General features: G+C 37.1%; 1 protein-coding gene across 2 annotated transcripts; it reads right to left on the bottom strand.

Moving 5' to 3' along the window:
• Positions 1-456: 456 nt before the first annotated feature.
• LOC149797694 (trypsin I-P1-like) lies at positions 457-21,942 on the bottom strand. Of its 2 annotated transcripts, none has more exons than XM_089960463.1 (7): positions 21,483-21,942; positions 15,328-15,500; positions 11,108-11,328; positions 10,638-10,731; positions 8,513-8,675; positions 2,381-2,544; positions 457-889 (listed from the first exon to the last, which is right to left on the bottom strand). In XM_089960463.1, exons 1-7 carry the CDS (start codon positions 21,529-21,531, stop codon positions 716-718), a joined length of 1,038 nt encoding a protein of 345 aa, XP_089816589.1. In that variant the 5' UTR covers positions 21,532-21,942; the 3' UTR covers positions 457-715. The 2 variants fall into 2 exon arrangements, with proteins under 2 accessions (XP_089816589.1, XP_089816590.1); XM_089960464.1 differs by having other exon boundaries at positions 2,381-2,529.
• Positions 21,943-23,142: the final 1,200 nt, after the last annotated feature.

The raw sequence follows: 23,142 nt of genomic DNA, 5'->3' as shown, positions 1-23,142 counted from the left end.
AGCTTCTCGTGGGTAGGTGGTTCTTTCCGGGATTTTCCCGGGTTCTTCCTCAACCATTAATACTGGCCGCCATGTATAGCCTATCGTGTGCTGAAAAATGGCGTTAAACCCCACAACAGCAACAACAACTAAACTTACTGGTTTCGCTTCTTTCTGTTAACATAGTTTATGTACTAGCGTCGTAAGACTACGAAGTGAAATTGCAAACCACGAATTGATGATTGAAATTACTCTACCAAAGTGGATTGACAACCACTGACTAACAAAGAGTCACGATCTTCAGAAACGAAATATTATATAAATAACAAATACTTTATTTGACTACTAGAATAGGTAAGTTAAACTACATATCTGGGTCAATAGATTAGAAGTAGCAGTTAACAAAGGGATCCGTTGATTTCAATAGTGTGTGTGTGTGTGTGTGTGTGTGTTAAACAACGGCACATAATGAAACAGTTGCAACACTTCTGTCTCTGATTTATTGGCATGATCATAGCGCACGGAAATGTGTTCAAGCATACAATGACGCTGCATCCATTAAAGATCGAAAATGGGATTGTACTCGAAAAATACATTTTAGTGACATAGACAGATGGATGAAAAGCGTGACTGATTGCTTGATCGATTGCTTTAATGGCAAAACATGTCTTTTTTCTGGATGATTACTACATCAGTCCATGTTATCAAATATATGCGCAAAGTACAAATTCGTGTGTCAGGCAAAATTATTGGCTCGGATTGTGTTCATGATCCAGTCAATATAGTGTGATACTCGCACATAGACACTTGGGAAGGTACCATTTGGGTCCTTAGTACCACATCCTTTAATAGTCCAGGAGGCGACACCTGCTAGTAGGCCTTCACACACCATGGGGCCACCACTGTCACCCTGGAAACCAGAAATGTTGACGTTTACCATTAAACAGACAAAGTGAAGCTCAGTTAATATGACGAAATTTAACTTGTTTTCCTTTGCTACATAGAGTGGATATACTATTAGGACCATCTCGACTACGTCTACAACATGACTGACTGAAAAGTTATGGATGAAAAAGAACTAGTTCGATGCTTTCGCAACTGCTCGATCAATCCTTGTTTCCGAAATGGCCGAGATGGTTCGAATGGCAGCCATAGATTTGAGGAATGATCGGCAAGGTTGACCTCGACGATGCAATTGGACCAAAATTATTCACATGAGCCAGCTGCAGATTAATTGTGTATGTGAGTTCCACTGATCGAGAACTTGAATATTTTATGTTTATTTGGAGAGCAAGTCAGTGCTGAAGCAGGTAACACAAGTAAAGATGTAGAAACTGAATCAAGGAACTGAAATAAAATGTTTATTAGTTATGAGTAATGTAAATCTGATTAAAATCAGATCTCCGCTGTTATACATGAAGATCTGACAGAGACCCTTTACGGTTCTGGTAACCTATGTTATTTCCATATACGCTAATTTTATCAACCAATCAGATGAAGTCTAATAACTTACCGTTTGGAGACAGAGCACTGTGAATGAAGAGCATGAATGTATAACTAACGATTCGATTCACTTTCGGATTTTTGTAAGTTGCATTTCCATGGCTAATTCAAAGGTCACCAGAACATGACCCTTAAGCGGTCGTCGTCAGATCTTAACGTAAGTCAGAGGAGATCAGATTTTAATAAGATTGTGGGTAATGTATACATGTAAAAAGATAAGAAATCCGACATGTAAAATTAATCAATCGGATACTTGAATTTGCATGCGTTTTGGTTGTTTTAACTACTCTGCATATTGACAAGTTTATAGGGAACTGACTGCAATCACTCTGCCAGATTGGATCGACTAACTTGACTAGTAAGGATGAATACTCTAAAGATACGAGCCATTAGATAGATACAAAAAATAGTGTTTTCGTTATATCTGTTGTCACCAGCATTGATTGGAGTCATTGCTTTATTAATATTTTTACGGGAATCATTACTTGATTCACGTTTTAATGGGAATTGTTACTTCATTCACTTTTTGGTGGGAATCATTACTAGATTCACGTCTTGCTGGACATTATTACTTGATTAACATTTTGCTGGGAATCATCACTTGATTCACATTGTGCTAGGCGTTATTACTTTATTAACATTTTGCTGTGAATCATTACTTAATTAACATGACTAACATTTCGCTGGACACCATTACTTAATTAAAATTTTGCTGGGAATTGTCACTTAATTACCATTTCGCTAGGGGATCATTACTTGATTTTTATTTTGCTTGAAATTATTACCTGATTTACATTTTACTGGGATTACTTGATTCACATTTAGCCAGGCTTAAACTGGTCACCGGTCAATCGAGAGAGAGACAGAGAGACAAAGACTGAGACAGAGAAAGACTCACATTACAAACACTTATATTTGGAGCAAAGCCACATATATGAGATGGGACAATAATGGCGTCACGGTTTCTCCTCCACATAGCACTACATTGGCGATTGGTAATAACAGGTATATTTGCTTCACTCAGGACCATGGAATCACGGGTTCGCTCTGCAGAAGAGATGACTGAAGTATAAAATGTATGTGCGAATTACATCTAAACGACAAGTGTATTGGAAGAACAGAATTGTGGTATGTGTTAATATTAAAATAGCTACTGTATGATGTAGTTGTTTTTTTTTTTTTAATTGGAGGCAGCAATTTGTGGACTGAAGGTTTGGTATTTCTTGTTCAGATAGAAACAATACTTGAAGACTCAATTTTGTCTCGCTTTATTTGAGAATTACAAGCCCGGAAATGTTTAAGGTTTGTTTAATTGATACATATAATAGGAAATACCCAAGATACCAATATATTATGCTATTTTCATGCCAATGATTTTATTTTGTCAAGTTAAGAATACAGAATTATAATCACAAGCAACCGATACAGCAAAATAACGGACAATGTCCTGTAGGTTACAACACAATAGCTCAATTTAAGTTAACTGTTTCTTCAATTTCTAAACAAAACATGCAGTTGCGATCATATGCCCTGATTTTAAGATGATTATTATTCAGAATGCAACACTTTTTGTTTAACATCTTGTTACTTGTGTCCGTACAGTTTATGGTTGTTGAGCAATCATAAGGCATTATCTGAATGGATTCTGGCGGCCGTATTTTGAGGAAATATTAGGCAATAGCCGAATATACCATGGTGGCCATATTTGGAGGACAAATAAGGCATTATCCGAATAGACCCTGGTGGTCATATCTGGAAAACAAATAAGGCATTATCCGAATAGACCCTGGTGATCATATTTCGAGAACAAATAAGGCATTATTCGAATAGACCTGGTGGTCATATCTGGAGGACAAATAAGGCATTATCTGACAATGGCGGCCATATTTGGCGGACAAATGAGGAATTTTACAGCTAACTTATAATGCATGTATGATAACTGATGTAAATTCTTTGAATATTAAAACGATATTAAAGATTAGAGTGATATTATGAAATATGCTAAATATTATAAAATTAACAGGTGTGACTGGCAGGTGAAATTTAATACCAGACCAGTGGCGTAACAACTGCCCAAACAAACCCTGCAACTGCGTGTGGGGTGGGGGCCCCAAATTCCCATCAAACACGTTTTTTAATTGGGAGGGGGCCCCAGCATTGTCTTTTAAGTTGGAGGGCAGCATTATTTTGCAACGTCATAGCGCCAGTATATTACCTGTCACTGTGAATTTGCACTTGTTAAGACTTTGGACTACTATTTACTAAATCACATGACTGAAAAAGACGTTTTGTTAGTCACACTCTGTTTGTAATTGTTAGGTAACTTATTTCCACCTACTCGAGCAATCGCGTATACCAGCTTTTCTCTGTTCAGCTACCGATCTGGTTTGAGCATTGACTTTCATTACGAAGACGAACACCATATAAGACACGATGTAATGGAATTGTGGTATCTACCGGAAATACATTTCTAGCCCGAACATGAAACTATGCGAGGCTTCTAATGTACATTTTACTTGATTACTGATAGTCTTGGTTCCGAGTCATTTAGTTGACTTATGAAGTCTTTAAGGCGATCTCCCTCGCAGCCGAGATCTTCCGCGCTCATGGCACGGTACTCCTTAATCATCTGTCTTTCTGTAGCCATTTTGTTATACTAATAGAAAGTGATACCTTGTCTCGATTCACTAACAATTGACAGATGTTACACGTTTCTAACCAAATACTTACCTGTTAACACCACTAACTTCGCTCAGGTAAGATAATTTGCTCAATATTTGCTTCAAAATTACTGCTAGTAATTAAAAATCTACCAAGCATGCAAATATCAAAATATAACATACACAAGATGAAAAATCATAAAATTCAAAATACACAGGATGGAAAATATCTCACACTGTTCACTAATACTTCCTAACAAATAAAACATTAGGTCGTAAGGATAATATTTTTGTCTAATTCATATCTAGGACGAAGCGCCCATTGTGAAGTTCTATGTGACTCACTGTTATGCGTTGGGGTGGGGTGCTCCCAATATTTATTTGAATTACTGTGGAATTCCCACCCTGGCTCGTTTTTGTAGGAAGTGAAATTAGTGATAGAGAGAGATACAGCTCCGAGCCCCCAGTCAGCAATACCGACAATTAAATTATTAAGAACACATGGGTGAAATCCAAAAGAATAACAATTTAATACAAAATTAAACGATATTAAGTTCTCAACCAATCTGCTTCCTCTCGACCATGTGACAACCTATTTCATCACGTGATTTTAGTGTGAGATGGCTTTCCCCTGTACTTGGTTTCTACTCATCTGTGTTTACTACGCCAATTGCTTCCCTCCTTTCGGCGTTCTCCGATTCTTCTTGTCCTCTTCCCCTTTCGTCTTCTTTTCTCCTCATCCTTTTCTTTCTCTCTTTCTCCTTCAACGAGGCTTGTTTCCCGCCTACTTCTATTCTCTATTTCTCCTTCAACGGAGCTTGTTCTCCGCCTACTTCTATCCTGTCTCTCTGAGACTCGGGACTTGACTATTCTGTCCCCAAAAGCTTCCTTTACGAAGCTTTCTGTCCTTAGAATGTACTAAGAGTTTTCCCGCCAAATCACGAGTGGCTCCCTCGGAGTGAGTATATTCTGCTTTACCAGTACGACGGCTTACAAATCACTAATTCGTTATCAGTCCGAATGACTATTAAGTTCTGGGTCGAATTGATGGCCCCACCCTTCCTCAGTTCTGATTGGATATCTATTCTACTCCCAGTCGGTCCAACTTAACAGACGAGCCTCAGGCCATCTGTCAAAGCGGGGAGATTTACAATAGCATTGAGGGTCCTTTGTTCTTAGAACAAAGCTTCTAACATCAATATGCTAGTGTTAACACCTAACGGGGGGGGGGGGGTCTTGTACAAACAAATCGCCGTAACAGTGCAGGGTCGACATACTCATTGCGCTAACCCATTTCTTTGTTCCTAACTTACGTAATCGCGGGCAGGCAAACGTGACATACGCACAATTGATCACCTTACTGAGATAGAACTGAGCTCTTGTATTGTAATTATTGTGTTACATGGAGACTAAGCAAAATGCAACAGGCGTTACATTTTTTTTTCATACGCATTGGGTTTTCCGTACACCGCATGTAGCGAACATCACGATGTCATGTGACGTGGACTGCCATAATGATCATTGTGCAGTCGACCAAGCCGTATGACTGCCAGTACCAGTAACCTGATGGTTATCAAACTTTCCATATAGAAAGAACAGTTGAGATTGGTGCTATTAATAGAGAAGACACTTCCTATATATTCCTGAGATACATACTAAGAAAATGACTTATTTGTTTGTGTACGTTTCACTTCTTTTATAACCTCTTTTACCGCATGTAGTTCGGTAAATATTAATGCGCCGAAAGTTTATATCATGGAGTATTACCTGTCCTTCCTTCTTAGCACCCTTCTTGGCGCTAAATAATCTTACAGTGCTTGCTAATGCGCCGTATAACCACAGGTAATCAATCAATTAATACCCCTATAATGTCTAAAGATAATGATAAGTACTTGCAATCAGCTCATTGTTCTTAATAAACCTTACATTACAAACTGCTCAGATCAGACATAAGACCAACTGAATAATTTAGACGAAGATTCTTCGTTCAGTTTTATTGGATGTTACGATTGCTACTGATCGTAAATGTTAAACAAAGTACATCCCAGTAGGGTAATGACTGAATGTGACATTGTACCTGTATATACCTGTATTTATAGCCATTTCTCCACAATCAGAATACCATCCCCCACCCACCGGTACTGAATTTTAAATTACCAATAGCCCTTAAAGCTTTATACTGTAAATTAATCTACTACTAAAGGCGGTGTCTTATGACATATGACATTTAAATGTGGTGACACTTTATAACATACGTTACCCAGAACCTTCTCGTTCTGCTTTGAAAACAAATTTATAATAACCATTCTGCCATCCACTGCTTTATGAAGCTGTAGATTAGCCTCGTTTTGAAATGTGTGTCCCTTTCAACCACTCCAAAGTAATTCAACATATGAAGTTGCAAAATTCGAAATATGAGATGCAATTTTCAACAACAACAATTTGGCTCAACGTGCGAGATTATAATTCTCGACATATGATATTGAAATTTAAATTACAACTTTCTTGGACCAACTTTTGTCCGCTCCAGAGCGACGCATTGGTCCTCACCACACTGATGTTGCACTCTTGTCGCTTTGATAATAATGATAATAATAATAATAATAATAATAATAATAATAATAATAATAATAATAATGTTGTTGTAGGGTTTAACGCCATTTTTCAGCACACGATAGGCTATACATGGCAGCCAGTATTAATGGTGGAGGAAGAACCCTGGAAATCCCCAGAAAGAACCACCGACCCTCGAGAAGCTACTGGCAAGCTTTCTCACATACTCACATTGGCCGAATCCGAGACTCGAACCCACGCAGACAGAGGTGAGATGGCAGTGATCCGTAACGGAGAGCGCTTTAGACCACTCGGCCAATCGAGGCCCCAATAATAATAATAATAATAATAATAATAAGATGATGATGATGATGATGATGATGATGAAGAGCAGCAAGAAGAAGAAGAAAGCAAGTATGTGGAGTGAGAATAGGTGCAAACTATTCATAACCTGTATTGGTGGACTTTCTTGACCGTTTCATCATACTGAGGATGCCAGAGATCGTGGGTTCGATCCCCGGCCGAGTCACACCAAAGACTTACAAAAATGGTACTAACATCTGCCTCGCTTGGCACTCAGCATTAAGAGGTTAGTGTTAGGACTGGTTGGTCTGGTGTCAGGATAATGTGAATGGGTGGGACATCATGCTACATGTCTGCGGCATGATGCCCCAGTGCTAGACATCACTATACACTGCCACACTGCAGACATCATAGCGATATGAATAAAAATTGTTAAAGCTACGTTAAAAATCCAAATCACACACACACACACATTCATCTTACTTCATATCTTACATAAAAGGCTATGACAATTACAAGTAAGGGTTTACATAATGGCTTTAGTCAATGTTGAAATTGAAGAAACTAAGCAGTCGAAGATGGGTACTTTCCCAATTGTGTCCCCCACCCCACCCCCCAACATATCTCAACCATTTTTGAAGAAGGAAAGAAACAATCTTTGGAACAAAGATTCAAGTCGTTTCCAAAACGAAAGAAAAAATCCAGAGATATCTCTGAGCGCTCTACGGATGAAAATAGCTATTGCTGTTACTGTGTTCTTTCTCTATGTGTTTCAGCGATGAGCAAAGATGGGATATAGGAACTAACATTTCTACTTTTGCCGTCACAAATGACTGAGCAGCAGCGGTGGTTTAGTGCTTAGACTCGTGTAAAAACGGTTCGTGTTGGAAACCTAGCTGACTCGGCACAGTGTACCATTGCATGTGATGATGTGCCGTTAAATAACAATCATTCAATCAATCATTGACACAACGAAGAGATGAACGGAGTTTGCGACGAGGCAACTCTTTGATGCAAAACATAAATGCGTTCATATGGCTCAGATTCTTTCGGCATTATGATAGAATTGACGTAAAAATGATGGATTGTTTCAATCAGTCATTCACAACTATCCAACAGGTTTATGGAGTTTGCGATGAGACGACACGTTGAGGCAAAACAAATGCGTTTATATGACACAGATTATTTTGATAATATGATAGAATGGAGGGAACATTGGTTCGTTTATGCAAAGGTAAGGTTCCACGAGTAATATGAGCCATAGTAAAGTTTAAATTTTATTTTTAAAAATATAAAAATCGAACTTAAATTAGGCATGTTTGATTATAAAACTCATAACAAATTTAGTTTAAATCAATAAGGTCATTCAAACGTTTCTAAACGGACTTTGGAACGCACGCAGCAGAAGAAAACGGTAAACATATTGCCCCCACCCCTACATAGAATATGACTTAGACATATTAATTTTTTTTTAGAAAGAATTAGAGATGAAATAGATATAAGGTGCACAATACCTCTATTTCCCCAGCCAGTAATAGTACAGGATTTTCCAGCAAATGTTGACTGGCCTCCGTACAATGCAATTGGAATGATACCTGTAGTAATGGCCGACCGATCCAACTTTACAAGGGCAACATCGTTTGAAAACGTACCAGGAGTAAGCTGGAAGAGGGGATGCTGCAGCAGAATTTGTAATTTTTAAATGTGTGTACTGACCTCTATGAGACGCAACCAATTACAAGTATAGACCAAATCTGATGATGTGTAAAGCGCTGGTAGATGAAGATCTACGCTAAGAGCTTATCATCATTAAATGGATCAAACAACGCGAATTCTGATCTTTTAACGCATTGTGCGAAGAATAATATCTGTATCTGAACTTGCTCACCCCTCTCTCTCTCTCTCTCTCTCTCTCTCTCTTTATATATATATATATATATATATATATATATATATATATATATATATATATATATATATATATATATATATATATATATATATATATATAATTGGTTAGGGCTAGGTTAACGGTCGTTTCAATCAAAGCAAGCCTTTTACTTCAGGGCAAAATTAAAATACTACAATAACAAAACAGACACCTAAGGTAACATAAAATACAACTTCTAAAGCATCGATTTCGTAAAGCAAAACCTAACTATTCTACATATCAACTGAAGAAAAGCAAACAAAGTATAACTTTGGGTGAGAAAAGGGGGCTTTAGAAAGATCTAACTACTTTGATGACATTCATTAAGTGCAATGAAAGTCTAGAACAATATAAATTAATGTGAAACAAATGATGAAAATAGTAAACACTGACTGGTGAATACAAAAGATAGCGTTGAAATGCTCTATGGGCATTATATCCTCCTGTAGTAATCCACAAGCAAAAGAAAGTACTCAACACCACAGATTCTATCAAAGGTTAATTTTCCTAGTACTACTCTAGTAATCATTGTGCACCTGGAGGTACTCAAGACCAAAAGATTCGATCACATGGTGTGTTTTCTAGTACAACTGTAGCAATCCATAGACAGTTTTGAGGTACTCACGAAGAAAGATCCTATCACAGAGTATATTTTTTAATTATAATAATCCATATGCACATTAAGGTAGTCACCACCAAAGGTTCTATCACAAGGTTTGTTTTTATTACCACTGTGGCAATTTATAGGCACATGGTGGTGCTTCCGAACAAAAGATTCTACCACAAGATGTGTTTTCTAGAACTACTGTAGTAATCTAACGGCAAATTGAGGTCATCACAACCAAAAGATTCTATCACAGGGTGTTTCTGGTATTACTGTAGTAATCTATAGGTACATGGAGGTACTCACAACCAAAAGATTCTATCACAGGGTATGTTTTCTGGTACAACTGTAGTAATCTGTATGCAATTGAAGTACTCACCACCAAAGATTCTATCGCAGGGTGTGTTTCCTAATACAACTGTAATAATCTATAGGCAAATTGAGGTCATTACGACCAAAACATTCTATCACAGGGTACGTTTTTATTACTAATGTAGTAATCTACAGGCAAATTGAGGTCATTACGACCAAAAGATTCTATCACAGGGTACGTTTTTATTACTACTGTAGTAATCTACAGGCAAATTGAGGTCATTACGAGAAAAAGATTCTATCACAGGGTACGTTTTTATTACTATTGAGATATTCAAAAGGCAAATTGAGGTACTCATCACAAAATAATCTATAACAGGGTATGTTTTATTACTACTGTAGTAATTCTATAGGTACATGGTGGTGCTCCCAAACAAAAGATTATATCACAGAATGTGTTTTCAAGTACCACTGTAGTAATCTATAGGCAAATTGGGGTCATCACGACCAAAAGATTCTAACACAAGATGTTTCTAATACTACTGTAGTCATCTATTGGCACATGGAAGTACTTACGACCAAAATATTATATCGCAGGTTGTTTTTATTACTACTGTAGTAATCTATAGGCACATGGAGGCACTCCCAATCAAAATATTCTATCATAGGATGTGTTTTCTAGTACTACTGTAGTTATCTATAAGCAAATTGAGGTCATCACGACCAAACGATTATATAACAGGGTGTTTTATGATACTACTGTAGTAATCTATAGGAACATTAAGGTACTCACCACCCAGGATTCTATCACAGAGTATGTTTTCTCATAAGGATCTTCTCTTGTTAAGTCGTAGTCACCCATTACAACTCGCATGCTTGGCGTTGTTCTGGATATTTTTAATTAAAAATAAGTTTTCATTTTAATGCAATGAACGAATTTAAATTTACTGCATACACGGTATTGATCAATCGAATTTGCCTGAAAATTTACACCATTTATGAATAATTTTATATAAGCAAAAACATCAAAAATTACTATTATGTAATAACTTTCGACGTTTCAGTATTCTCTGGGACGGATATTATTTCCTAAAGCATGCGTTTATGCGTGTGTGCATGAGTATATGCGCACGCACGAGCACATCACAGCTTGCATTTAGGCAAGCACAAGGACGATAGGCTCGACGGTTATGTATATATGTTGTTGGCAGGTGAACAACCGTACAGTATGTATTTCGAGTGATGCAAAAGTTCGATACTTACACGTTGTTCACACAGTGAGCAGCTGTAAGAACCCATCTGGCGGCAATAAGAGAGCCGCCGCACTTATGTCTGAACGCGCGCGATCCTCGTCTCACTCGCAGAGACGCTTGGTGGGGATGGGCGTTCAGATGGTCTTCGTGATTGGTGGGAATCCTTGAGAGCGTGTTAGCAGAAGAACGTACCATCGGTCTAAACAGCCTCCGAGCATCTAGCCTGTGTACCTGAAAGATTACAAATAAAAAACAATATGTTATTGTGTTTGTGTTTTCCTGAAGGGACGTAAAGGTTTGATTTTTAAATAAAACTGTCTTCAAGCTACAAGTCACCGAAATTGTCCATAATTTGATCACTAGAAAGGTGTCCATAAAACCCTGCTTCCCTTGTCGTTAAGATAGATCTGTGCTATCCGTGGTTTATTCCGCAGAGACAAAGTCACAAAATGAACATAGGTTAACCCTCAGTCAAAAGTAGATGAAAACATATAAAACATCGTTAAAAAAATAGAAATCACGGGAGTCCACCGTAAATTGAACCTTTGTATGCAGTGCCGGATTAAACCCTGTGGAGGCCCTTATACAGTCGAAATCTTGGGGCCCCCTCGCAAATTATCCCCTAATACGTTTTATCAATATTATTTTGATCCGTTGTCGCGGGGCCCCTAGGCCGGTGCCTACTCTGCTTATTTTAGTAATCTGGCACTGGTCGTATGACATATATATGCACAACCTCATTACAGTTTTGTCGTATTTTTACTACCGCAATACAGTTTTATGGCATATGCATGAACTACCTCAATACAGTTTTATGTCATATGCATACACTACCTCAATACATTTTTATCACGTATATGCACTACCTCAGAAGTGTTATGACATATGCATGCATTACCTAAATACAGTTTTATGACATATGCATGCACTACCTCAATACAATTTTATGACATATGCATGCACTACCTCAATACAAGTTTATGACATGTGTGCACTACATCAACACAGTTTTATGACATATACATGCACTACCTCAATAAAGTTTTATGACATATGCATGCACTACCTCAATACATTTTTATCACGTATATGCACTACCTAAATACAGTTTTATGACATATGCATGCACTACCTCAATACAATTTTATCACGTATATGCACTACCTCAGTACAGTGTTATGACTTATGCATGCACTACCTCAATAAAGTTTTATGTTATATGCATGCACTACCTCAATACATTTTTATCACGTATATGCACTACCTCAGTACAGTGTTATGAAATATGCATGCACTACCTCAATAAAGTTTTGTTATATGCATGCACTACCTCAATACATTTTTATCACGTATATGCACTACCTCAGTACAGTGTTATGACATATGCATGCACCACCTAAATACAGTTTTATGACATCTGCGTGCACTACCTCAATACAATTTTATGACATGTGTGCACTACATCAACATAGTTTTATGACATATCCATGCACTACCTCAATAAAGTTTTATCACGTATATGCACTACCTCAACACAGTTTTATGACATGCATGCACTACCTCAATACGGTTTTATGATATACACATGTACTACCTCGATACAGTTGTATGAAATAATAATAATAATAATAATATGGATTTAGTACAGCATTTAATCTTTAGAAGCTCAAAGCGCTTTATAATATTAGACAACACAATTTAACACATGTAAAACGACAAGATAACAAATTACAAAACAAAACCATGCTGATAATAATTAAGGAAGTAAACATTATTAAGTCTTTAAGTCTGTTCTTGTAGTCGAAATAGGTGAGTTTTATTAGCACCCTTGAATGAGGACACAATATAATTCTATCTAAGATCTATGGGCAATTCGTTCAACGTAGCTGGGCCTCAGTACGCAAAAAGCAAACGTTGTCCACATGACTTCGTTTTAACAGTGGGAACAATGATAATGCGAGTGTCGGAAGTGGGACGTAAGTTTCTAGAATGGAGTATACACATGGGTGAGGTCAGAGAGGTATATTGGACTAGGGCCAGTCAAAGAAATGTAGCATAGTGAACAGAGTTTGTGTTTGAATCTGGATCGAGCGGGTAACCAGTGAAGGTCACTTGGCAGAGGGGAGGTGTGCTCAGTTCTTCATTTATTCTACGGATAGTCCGCACAACTGTATGTTGAACTTTTTGAAGTTTCCGTAGTAGATAATACGACAAGACAGACAGAAGTGAATTACAATAGTCCAGTCTTGAAAGTACTAAGTAACACGCAATTGTTTTAGTGGCATCAACCGAAGGAAAATTGTGGATAGAGCTGATGCTTCTCAGCTCCATATATGCAGCCTACATATATTCATGACATGTTGGTGTAGTAAGAGAGTACTGCCATTATTAACACCTAGGTTTCGTGCTGACTGTGTGAATTTAATGTTGGTATTGCTGATATTTATTGTTTGAGGTAAAGTATGTGAATGAGAAAGTATCTGCGTGGTGATCAAGATGGCTTCAGATTTATCAACTTTCATCTGCAGCTTGTTACGTGTTATCCATGACTTCACATCGGAAATGCACCTCTCAACGCCTTGGATGGTAGCCTCGACTTCAGCAGGACAGCTAGATTTGTATATTTGAGTGTCATCAGCGTACATTTGGTGAGACACCGGATGTCCATCTATGACATTTGACAAGCGACTAGGTGTATGGAATGAAGGGAACTAGTCTGAGAACAAAGCATTGAGGAACTCCAAAACATAGATCAACTAGGCTGGAATGTTTTCCGTTTACGGATATAATTTTTGTCCTGTTCACTGAGTAGGACTTGAACCATATTAAAGTTGTATCGTGAATACCAAATAAATGCTGGAGACGGTGAAGTAATATATCGTGGTCTAATGGTCAAATGCCTCAAACAAGACAAGGAGGGTGAGGACTGTAATCCTACAACTATCCAAAGCAGAAAGAAGATCAATAACTATTTTCAGAAGGGCTGTTTCGGTACTTTGGCGAGGACGATATGTAGACTGTACATTGCTAAAAAGACTATTTGAATTCAGATGAGATACAAGTTTAAATAGAACAACTTTTCATATAATTCATTTAAATGAATGAGAGTTTAGAAACAGATCGGTAGATCTTTAAATCGTTCGGGTCAAGTGTCGGTTTCTTTAACAGAGGCTTAACAATCTCAGTTTTTTTTTTTAAATTATGGGATTCCGCAGAGGAGAAAGAAGTATCGATAACATCGGTTAGTGAAGGTACTATTGAATCTAGTCACTCAAATAGCAATGATGTTGGAATCGGATCGAGTTCACGTGATTTTGGGGCGCTCTTCATCATAGTTAAATGTACCAAATCCATAGAAGCGGGTTCAAATGACGTATGGTGACGATGTACCAACTGAATTTGTGTTATCAAGCTTATCTCTAAAACTGAACATTGTCACGGACGAAATTCACAAACAGGTCCGGAAGTTCGAGCAAAGAGAAGGTCGTTAGAAGTGGTGCACAGTGATCCTTCACGTTAGATTGTTAGCAATCTCAAAGAGTCCTTTGCAGCTGGAACTTTCAGTGACCTTAGTACTGTAGTACGCTGATTTTGCTGCGTGAACTATATTTGAAACATTCTCCTTAGCAGCTTTGTAGATCTGCTTATAAATAGTGAGACCGAAGGGAAGCCAAATCCTCCAATCTTTTCTGCGTTCTCTTTTAGTTGTGTGAAGCTTGTCCCAAACAGTACTATACCATGGGGAACACTTTTAAATTGATACTCTGCGTTTGGTTGCTGGGGCATGTTTGTCAAGCAATAAACGCAAGCACCTGTACTGCTGTAAGAGATAACGAAGGTGTTAGGGTTCCTTGGCTGTCATGCACTGGTTGGGTTTCTCTTAGTAGCAAACAGAGATGGATGGTTAGGGACTGATACCACGAGATGGCATGCGACGCAGAAGCGACCTGATGCAAGTTAGTGGGACACCAACGAAGACTGTAGTATATTATCGTTATGTCTATGAAGGATCCAGTCTAAATGTGGCCGTGTTTATGCACTACCTGAATCAAGTTTTATGACATATACATGCACTATCACAGTACAAAAGCACTTCTAGTAAGAGCAGACAATGTTACATCTAACAAACATTTCAAACTGACTGGACTGAAAAGTAAAGATGTTTCAAACAAGTTCATTTTGCGATCTCGTCCGTTGGTATCAAGATAAATAGAACAATATATCACTCACCCCATGATCAAAGAACAGGTTAATACCATTTGCTTGGGTATTTTTTGAGCTGTTGTTGTCCGTTGTCAAAAGACGACTGGTTATGATGACTCGTCTGCGATCACCGTCTATAGCGCTATCTGGCGGTTGCTGCGATGGTCGATTCCTCAGGACAGTCTGTCGTACAATATGCCCTTTGAGATAGATTCAATTGGAACATCTCAGCCAATTCCGACAAAAGTTCAAATTGTGCATGAGTGCAGTAAATACATGTACTTATTCTATTTTCTTTATTGGGAATTACTTTAACGCATTTTTAATGTGAATATACACTAGTGAAGAAATTTGTTATGTTACTATTTTTCATCGTTTGAAGTAATAAATAAATCATACGCATCACGTGCAAATTGTCCCAAAACAAACACGAAGGGCAAAGATCTACAGGCTCCATCATCCCTTGATCTCACAAAACCATTTTTTGTCAGCAACAACTGACACTTCACGAGTATGATTTAATTTTCTTAAGATAATTCTTAATTAAATTGTTTCTCATCTATCCAAAGAAAACTAGGTTTTTATAGTTTTTAGACTCACTTTCTGCTGCATGACAATTTTCCGGATAGGAGTCTCATAGTTTCTATTCAAAGTAGCCAGTCAGAAGTGTTCAAGATTGAGCGTGCTTTCAAACCTGAACGGACTAGAGAAACGCAGTCATCGCATCATAATTTCAGTTCGTAGTTGATCCTGTCAAAAACACGTGTGATAGTTAATCCTGTTAATTACAGGTGTGGAAAAATGTCTGCACGGAATTTAAATGGAAAATTTGTCAGATAAATATAAAATAAGACGGAAACTGCAACTTGATTTTCCGATGGTCAGATTAAACCTTCCAAAGGACGTATAAAAACGGGAATAAGTAAATTTTCTTTGTGGCTAAATCTGAGCCCGGTTTCACTACACATCTTCCTCAACTTTATGCTTTTTGATATCTTTCTTGTATTAAGTGGTTTAAGTGAGTTTTTCACCGAACTTCAATCAGGTATGAAGGATTACAGTACAGTCCTAACATCCTTAATTCTTCTTTTTTATTTCTAATGAAAAAATTAGCATTTCTACTAAACATGTATTTTAAGAATAAACGGACATCACTGCGTATCTTATAAATTAAAAAAGCCATTTTTAGATATTGTATTTATGTCTATCTGTTACTAACAGCCTCGTATTGTCGTAAATATCATAACGAAATTGATGCAAAAAAATATCAGTTTGAAGAAAACGTTTGAGAAATGTTGTGAAAAGTAGTCCAGGACATCGCTTAAGGAGCACCACAATAGTACCCCATATAAAAAAATTCACATACTTATATGTTTACAAATAAATCAGTGACTGTTTATACAACATAACTGAGTGGACAGGGTGATTATTAATGCATACAAATCCAACTAAAGATCACAAATGAATACAGTTCTTATTTTGTATAATCTTAAAGACACTCTCTCTCTCTCTCTCTCTCTCTCTCTCTCTCTCTCTCTCTCTCTCTGACACACACATATATACACACACACAAACACACACACACACACACACACACACACATACACGGGGTAATCGAAATATCAAGAGGGGTAACTTGTGCCGAGTTCGATCATTCGTTCGTTAGCAGAGTGGTACAGTAGTGTTTTGATGGTCACTTTAGACGAATCGACAATTCTTAATGAAAACACAGATGGGGGGTGGGGGTTCGCCTCAGTTGCCACCATTTATCAATTCTGAGATTTTTCTTACACTGCAGTTTACATCATGAGCACTACGCATACCTTAATCTAACGGATTAGCCCTTCCAAAGGGACTGCGTATTTACAGCTGCAATAAATTACGTATGGTAGAAAGATCCTCTCATAAACAGATTGTTTCAATTTAATTCCGCGCCATGAAGGATTATGGTGAAAGCTGGATTTATGGGCTAGTCTTGTCTTTCTCTAGATCTCAATTCAATTTAATAGCCAGTGATGCTGCTTATGTCTGAGTTTTGACAGCCATGCACTACAAACGCCCATCCTAGGCCTCTCTCTCAATCTCTCTCTTCATATATATATATATATATATATATATATATATATATATATATATATATATATATATATATATATATATATATATATATATAGCTGTTGTTGTTGTTCTAGGGTTTAACGCCATTTTTCAGCAAAAGATAGGCTAAACATGGCGGCCAGTATAACTGATACAAGATACAAATCGTTTAGCTCACTCAATCATTTTTAACTACTTCATTTGTCACTAGTTTTTTTTTTGTGACTCTAACGATTGCTATCAAGCAGTCATAAAGACTATTAATACTGTTTAATTATGGTTTTTAACCCCGACTTCCGGGCCTTGAAAAATCTTTCTTTTCACTTCTACAGTATTAAACGCAGGGGCTGACGTGGGGGAAAATCTACCATATTGGCTGAATTCAAGGTAGAGCTCTGAATATATCTCCGGTATCGAATTGGTTTTTAAAATCTAAATAGCGTCGTATGCAGAGTAACAGTAGCCGATGCCGCGAGTATTATTTACTTCAAAATGAACTTTCAGTGAATCATAGTGGGTCATTAGTCAGAGTGCCCGACTTGTAACACGAATAGTGAGGGTTCGAATCCTGCTCAGACATGACCCAGCCGTTTGCTGGTATGACTTTTGTGCAAGTTTACTCCAGTGCCTTTATGGAAATTTCTTTTTAAAAGTACTTGTCATTGTTAGTGTTTTCCATTTGTAATGAATATTCATTATGAATTGGATACTGTACAGTATGTCGATGCAATGATACGGCGGGAGTTATAACGAATTTTCACTTTTAAAGATGACAGATCCGTATATGATACGAATAGAAGCAAGACCGCTGACTGTGTACTGGTTAGACCATGAAGAAACTGTTACTGCAATTAAATAACAAGAGTCCTTTCAAGCTATTTACGTTCTCATAACTGAAAGAAATTCCAGCAATCCAAGATATGATCATGTCTTCATTTTAACTGATGAGTATTGAAACTATCTTTAATATTTTCTTCAGCGTTAACAATATTTTCAAGTTAGCTACTGTGATGGTCATACTGGCCGTCAACTTGACAACAATTTCATTTACGACCATAAAGACCTCATAAAAGGACAGCTCCGGTGGCCTAGTTGTTAGAGCGTCAGCCTCGGATGCGGGAGGTCACAGGTTCGAACCCCGGCCGAGTCAGACCCAAGATTTACAAACATTGTACTAACAGCTGCCTAGCTAGACGCTTAGCATTAAGATGCTAGTATTAGGACTAGTCGACCTGATGTCAGGATAATGTGACTGGATGGGACATCATGTGACCCAGTGCTAGACATCACAATTATCTGGCATACTGCAAACACCGTAGCGATATGACAAACAAATTAAAAAAGCTACTTTAAAAATCTAAACCAGAAATACACACAAACACACACACATCATAAAAAGTCTTCTGGTGGAAACCCCATGTTAATACGGCTTTCCATTTTTGAGCAGTAATAATATATATAAAAAATTCAAGATGGATGTTATGGTGGTCATATTCGATATCAGACTAAGAATTCAGAAATGTTTCACCTACTTATATCAGGCGAATTGCATTTACCTTAATACACAATTTTAATTATTTATTCCTGTGTTTTTAAACTGTGAAACGTTATGTATAGCAAATATATCCTGGAAAGATTTGTTTATTTCGATAGCTTGGATATATTACATCACGCGAAAGTTTGTGCTGCTTCCGACGTATCAAAGTTCTATCATGCTTACCAATGTTGAAAAGAGTTTTACATAGTTTTTCAATCCATTTTGCAGGTAATAACCTAGATGAGATTCATGGAATGCAGTGTTATGTATGAAAACGATGGTATACTGATGCAGATGTCTAGTGCATGTGGCGAGACAGGAGAACCCTAGTAAATTAAGATAAAAAATATTGGCACAATATATTAATATTTGAGAACGATGCATGGGCCCCACTCTAATGTGAGCTGGTTACATAATGAGTGTAGTGTAAACAATGTAGGTAAAAGAGTTACGCCTAGCAGTCTGAAAAGAGTGGCCCTGGAATTGATTTCACTCACTGCCATTATCTTAATGTATTTTACGAATGCTTGATTATCGGAAAGCACAATTAAAGATAAGTAGAAGCTTTTGTAACGTTCAACATAGATTATTTCATGATTAAGGAACTAATTCAGCTTTAAAAATCTATGATATGTGAACTCTTGTTTTTCATTCAAGGAGAGAATCAAATATTTCTTCCAAGTGAAGAACATTATTTTACATAGACAAAGAACGCCCAAGAGACACAATGCGTGTTTGATAGAGTCTTGCGTCTTCGAGCAGTAGACGCACATATCCAACAAACTTTACCGTTCCATATTAACAAAAAATTTAGGTTGAATATGGTGACTGGTGAAGAAGATAAAATCCATTTCCAAAACGTTAAAACAATCATAACGTTGATGCTGCTAATGCCTACAATACGGACTATATAATATGATTGGGTGGGATATCATGCTACATGTCTGCGGCATGATGTCCCAGTGCTAGACATCACTATAAACTGCCACACCGCATACATCGAAGCAATATGACTGAAAAATTGTTAAAGCTATGTCAAGAATCCAACACACACACACACACACACACACACACACACACTATCGAGCCTGCACACGTCATAATTAGATTTCAAACAACGTGTAAATAATTGAATGTATGCTAAAAAAAAAGTATGATATATAGGGTCATAAATCAGCCCTGTATCTTCATGATTCACATTCTTAAATAGGTTTGAAAATTTAAAATTTCATTCATATAAGTTTCAGTGCATGGTTTATGCAGCAAATCTAATTTCATGCCATTCTTAAATTTAAGCAGAATCAGATTTAATTGTAATGTCAGCCATTTTGGCTCTATATACGGCTTTACGGCAATGATCTTGTTTATTATTTGCTTTGTAAGGAAAGAATGAAAGACAAAGAAAATATATGGCTTAACGATGTACAAAGGAATTGAATTCCAGACTATTGTTGGACAAACAAACATTGTTGATCTTAAATAAATCTTAATTTTCCAGTGGGACGTGAGTTATTATTGTCGCGCGGTCATAGTGTTTACTCATAATGACGTAGATGATCATAGTGTTTACTCATAATGACGTAGATGGTCATAATGTTTACTCATAATGACGTAGACCTCTAATTCCGTGATAGCCTTGATAGCCTATATATTTCAATGGCAGCATGTTCAAGGACCCAGTGTATCGAATGGGAATATCTCACTTACATACACTATGAGATATCCACTTCATCACAACTTCTTCTTTTCACTTTATGGTCTCGCATATAAATGTCAGGTCTTATGTATCACTTTTTCAAAAGTAGCGGCGGCGGTGGAAGAAAGGTGAATATTACCAATGTCCGTTACATTTTTATGAAAGTCATATACCGTCTTCCTTCGCTCCTGTATTCCACTGAAACTTTGGTGTGTGTGTGTGTGTGTGTGTGTGTGTGTGTGATATTTGGATTTTTAACGTGGCTTTAACAACTTGTTCAGTCATACTGCTTCGATGTATGTGGTGTGGTAGTTTATAGTAACGTCTAGCATTGTGGCATCATGCCATAGACATACAGCATGATGTTCTACCCAGTCACATTAGGCTGACACCAGGCCGACCAGTCCTAACACTAACCTCTTAATGATGAGCGCTTAGCGAAGCAGATGTTAGTACCATTTTTATAAGTCTATGGTATGACTAGGCCGTGTTTCAAACTCGCGAGCTCCCGCATCCGAGGCGGTCGCTCTATATTGATATTTTGTACTCTTTAAGTAAAGGCGACGTAATTAAATCAGTATCTGAATTGAAAAGGGACTGAAAGATATAAGTTGGTAGAAATATGTAAAATAAATAAAATATAGGCGAAAGATGTAAATTTCAAGGAGTTGGAAGGAATAAGAAAGAATCCAGAAACTTAATGATATGTATAGGGTTTAAAAGTACATAAGCAACATACGGGATATAAAGAATCAAGAAAAAAGCACGCAGTAAAATGGCCGATTACAACGGATGATTCCGTTAAATAAAGCTAGTAGACTTACAAGTGGATATTGAAAAGTCAAGTCTTACCTCTTGTTGTATCAATCACAAAAAGTAAAATTAGGCAGATTACTTTCATTTTCCAGTTAGTGACACATGAAAGGTCCTTCCTTCAGTCGCCCTAACACAAAGAGGGCTTAGGATTACGAGCAAAACAAAAATAAGGATTCCGATAAGTACTGCGAAACAGCGGCGTGATTGATGACACTACACGTTTCATAGCCCTCATTTGTTATTTAGTTGTACAACTTCATCATTAGCGCTTGTCATTATATGTATTAAGAAACTACACAATTAAGACAAATTCGTTTTTTTTTTGTTTTTTTTTTTTTGCATATGGATGGCTACACGCCCAGGATATTTTGATTGAAACATGGACAACGTAGGGAGTGTGCGATCGCTTCGCACTTCTCTGGTGCCAGGTTCGATGCTCTGTCTCAGAATGTGCAAGTATTGTGATCGCTATCCACGGTCAGTATTTTGGGTCGTGTCCGCCGGTTTCTCTTCCTGCACGGCCACAGCTAACACAGCGTCGTGATGTTGGAGAGAATGGAAAACACGTTCAAGACCTGAGTAACATTAATCAATATTAAAGTAATGATCATGAGGGGGACGGGGGGAGTATTTAATTTATTGAAATTGTCTTTGTTGAGATAATGTAGCCCGCTGGCCAAAATTACATAATAAATGTAACATTAATAAATAATAAACACCTGAGTAAAAATAATATACATAAACGTATAAGGAACCATATCATTATTCGTCAGAGTTTGTGCATTGCAAGATTCTTGGTGTTTTATTTCTATAGCTATGATCGCAGAATAAAATTTACGTTTACAACTACTTTGCAGGGCGGATAAACAAATAGTAACAAGCAGGTAAAAGAGATAGAGAGAAAAAAGAAATATGCATAAACAAATAATGAATTATGTCATTATTATTTGTCATTTGTTTACATTACTGGAATTCTGAAGTACCTTTCTATGACGAAATGCCTATATAAGAAATTTAAATGCCGAGTTCAATATACGTTTGTTTCTGCTGTACAGTGCAGATAAAGCTTATCCTCTAAATGGTTAAATATTTACGTAAATACAGTTAACGAAACAGTTTAAAAACTCTAAAATCGCAAACAAAATTGATAATCTTTTCAATATCACTTTTATGAAAGAGATATATTCTATTGTGGTATGGAGTGTAATTGCATCAACCCATATTGTGGTATGGAGTGTAATTGTATCTACCCATATTGTGGTATGGAGTGTAATTGTATCTACCCATATTTCGGTATGGAGTGTAATTGTATCTACACATAGTGTGGTATGGAGTGTAATTGTATCTACCCATAGTGTGGTATGGAGTGTAATTGTATCAACCCGTATTGTGGTATGGAATGTAATTGTAACAACCCATATTGTGGTATGGAGTGTGATGGTATCTACCCATATTGTGGTATGGGGTGTAATTGTATCAACCCATATTGTGGTATGGAGTGTAATTGTATCTACCCATACTGACATCATTCAGATAACTGACCCTAAACTCGCAAAATAAGCTAAGATACAACGAGATTTATATATATATATATATATATATATATATATATATATATATATATATATATATATTGTTCTCGCCCAAAAAGTTGAACTTAATCACTTTATTCACTCTCTGTCTATTTATTGTTTGT

The sequence above is a fragment of the Sinohyriopsis cumingii genome, chromosome 6 (assembly GCF_028554795.1).
Source record: "Sinohyriopsis cumingii isolate HCF-2022 chromosome 6, ASM2855479v2, whole genome shotgun sequence".
NCBI lineage: Eukaryota > Metazoa > Mollusca > Bivalvia > Unionida > Unionidae > Sinohyriopsis > Sinohyriopsis cumingii.
The sequence above is the reverse complement of the archived record's forward strand: the minus strand, read 5'-3'. Positions and strand labels throughout refer to the sequence as shown.

Coding starts and splice junctions, on each gene's coding strand:
- LOC149797694 (XM_089960463.1), bottom strand. CDS start 21,531: ATGAAAGTAATCTGCCTAATTTTACTTTTTGTGATTGATACAACAAGA. Junction 11,329..15,327: donor ACCTGTTCTTTGATCATGGG/GTGAGTGATATA, acceptor GTAATCTTTCAG/GTACACAGGCTAGATGCTCG. Junction 2,545..8,512: donor TACTGGCTGGGGAAATAGAG/GTATTGTGCACC, acceptor TTTATACTTCAG/TCATCTCTTCTGCAGAGCGA.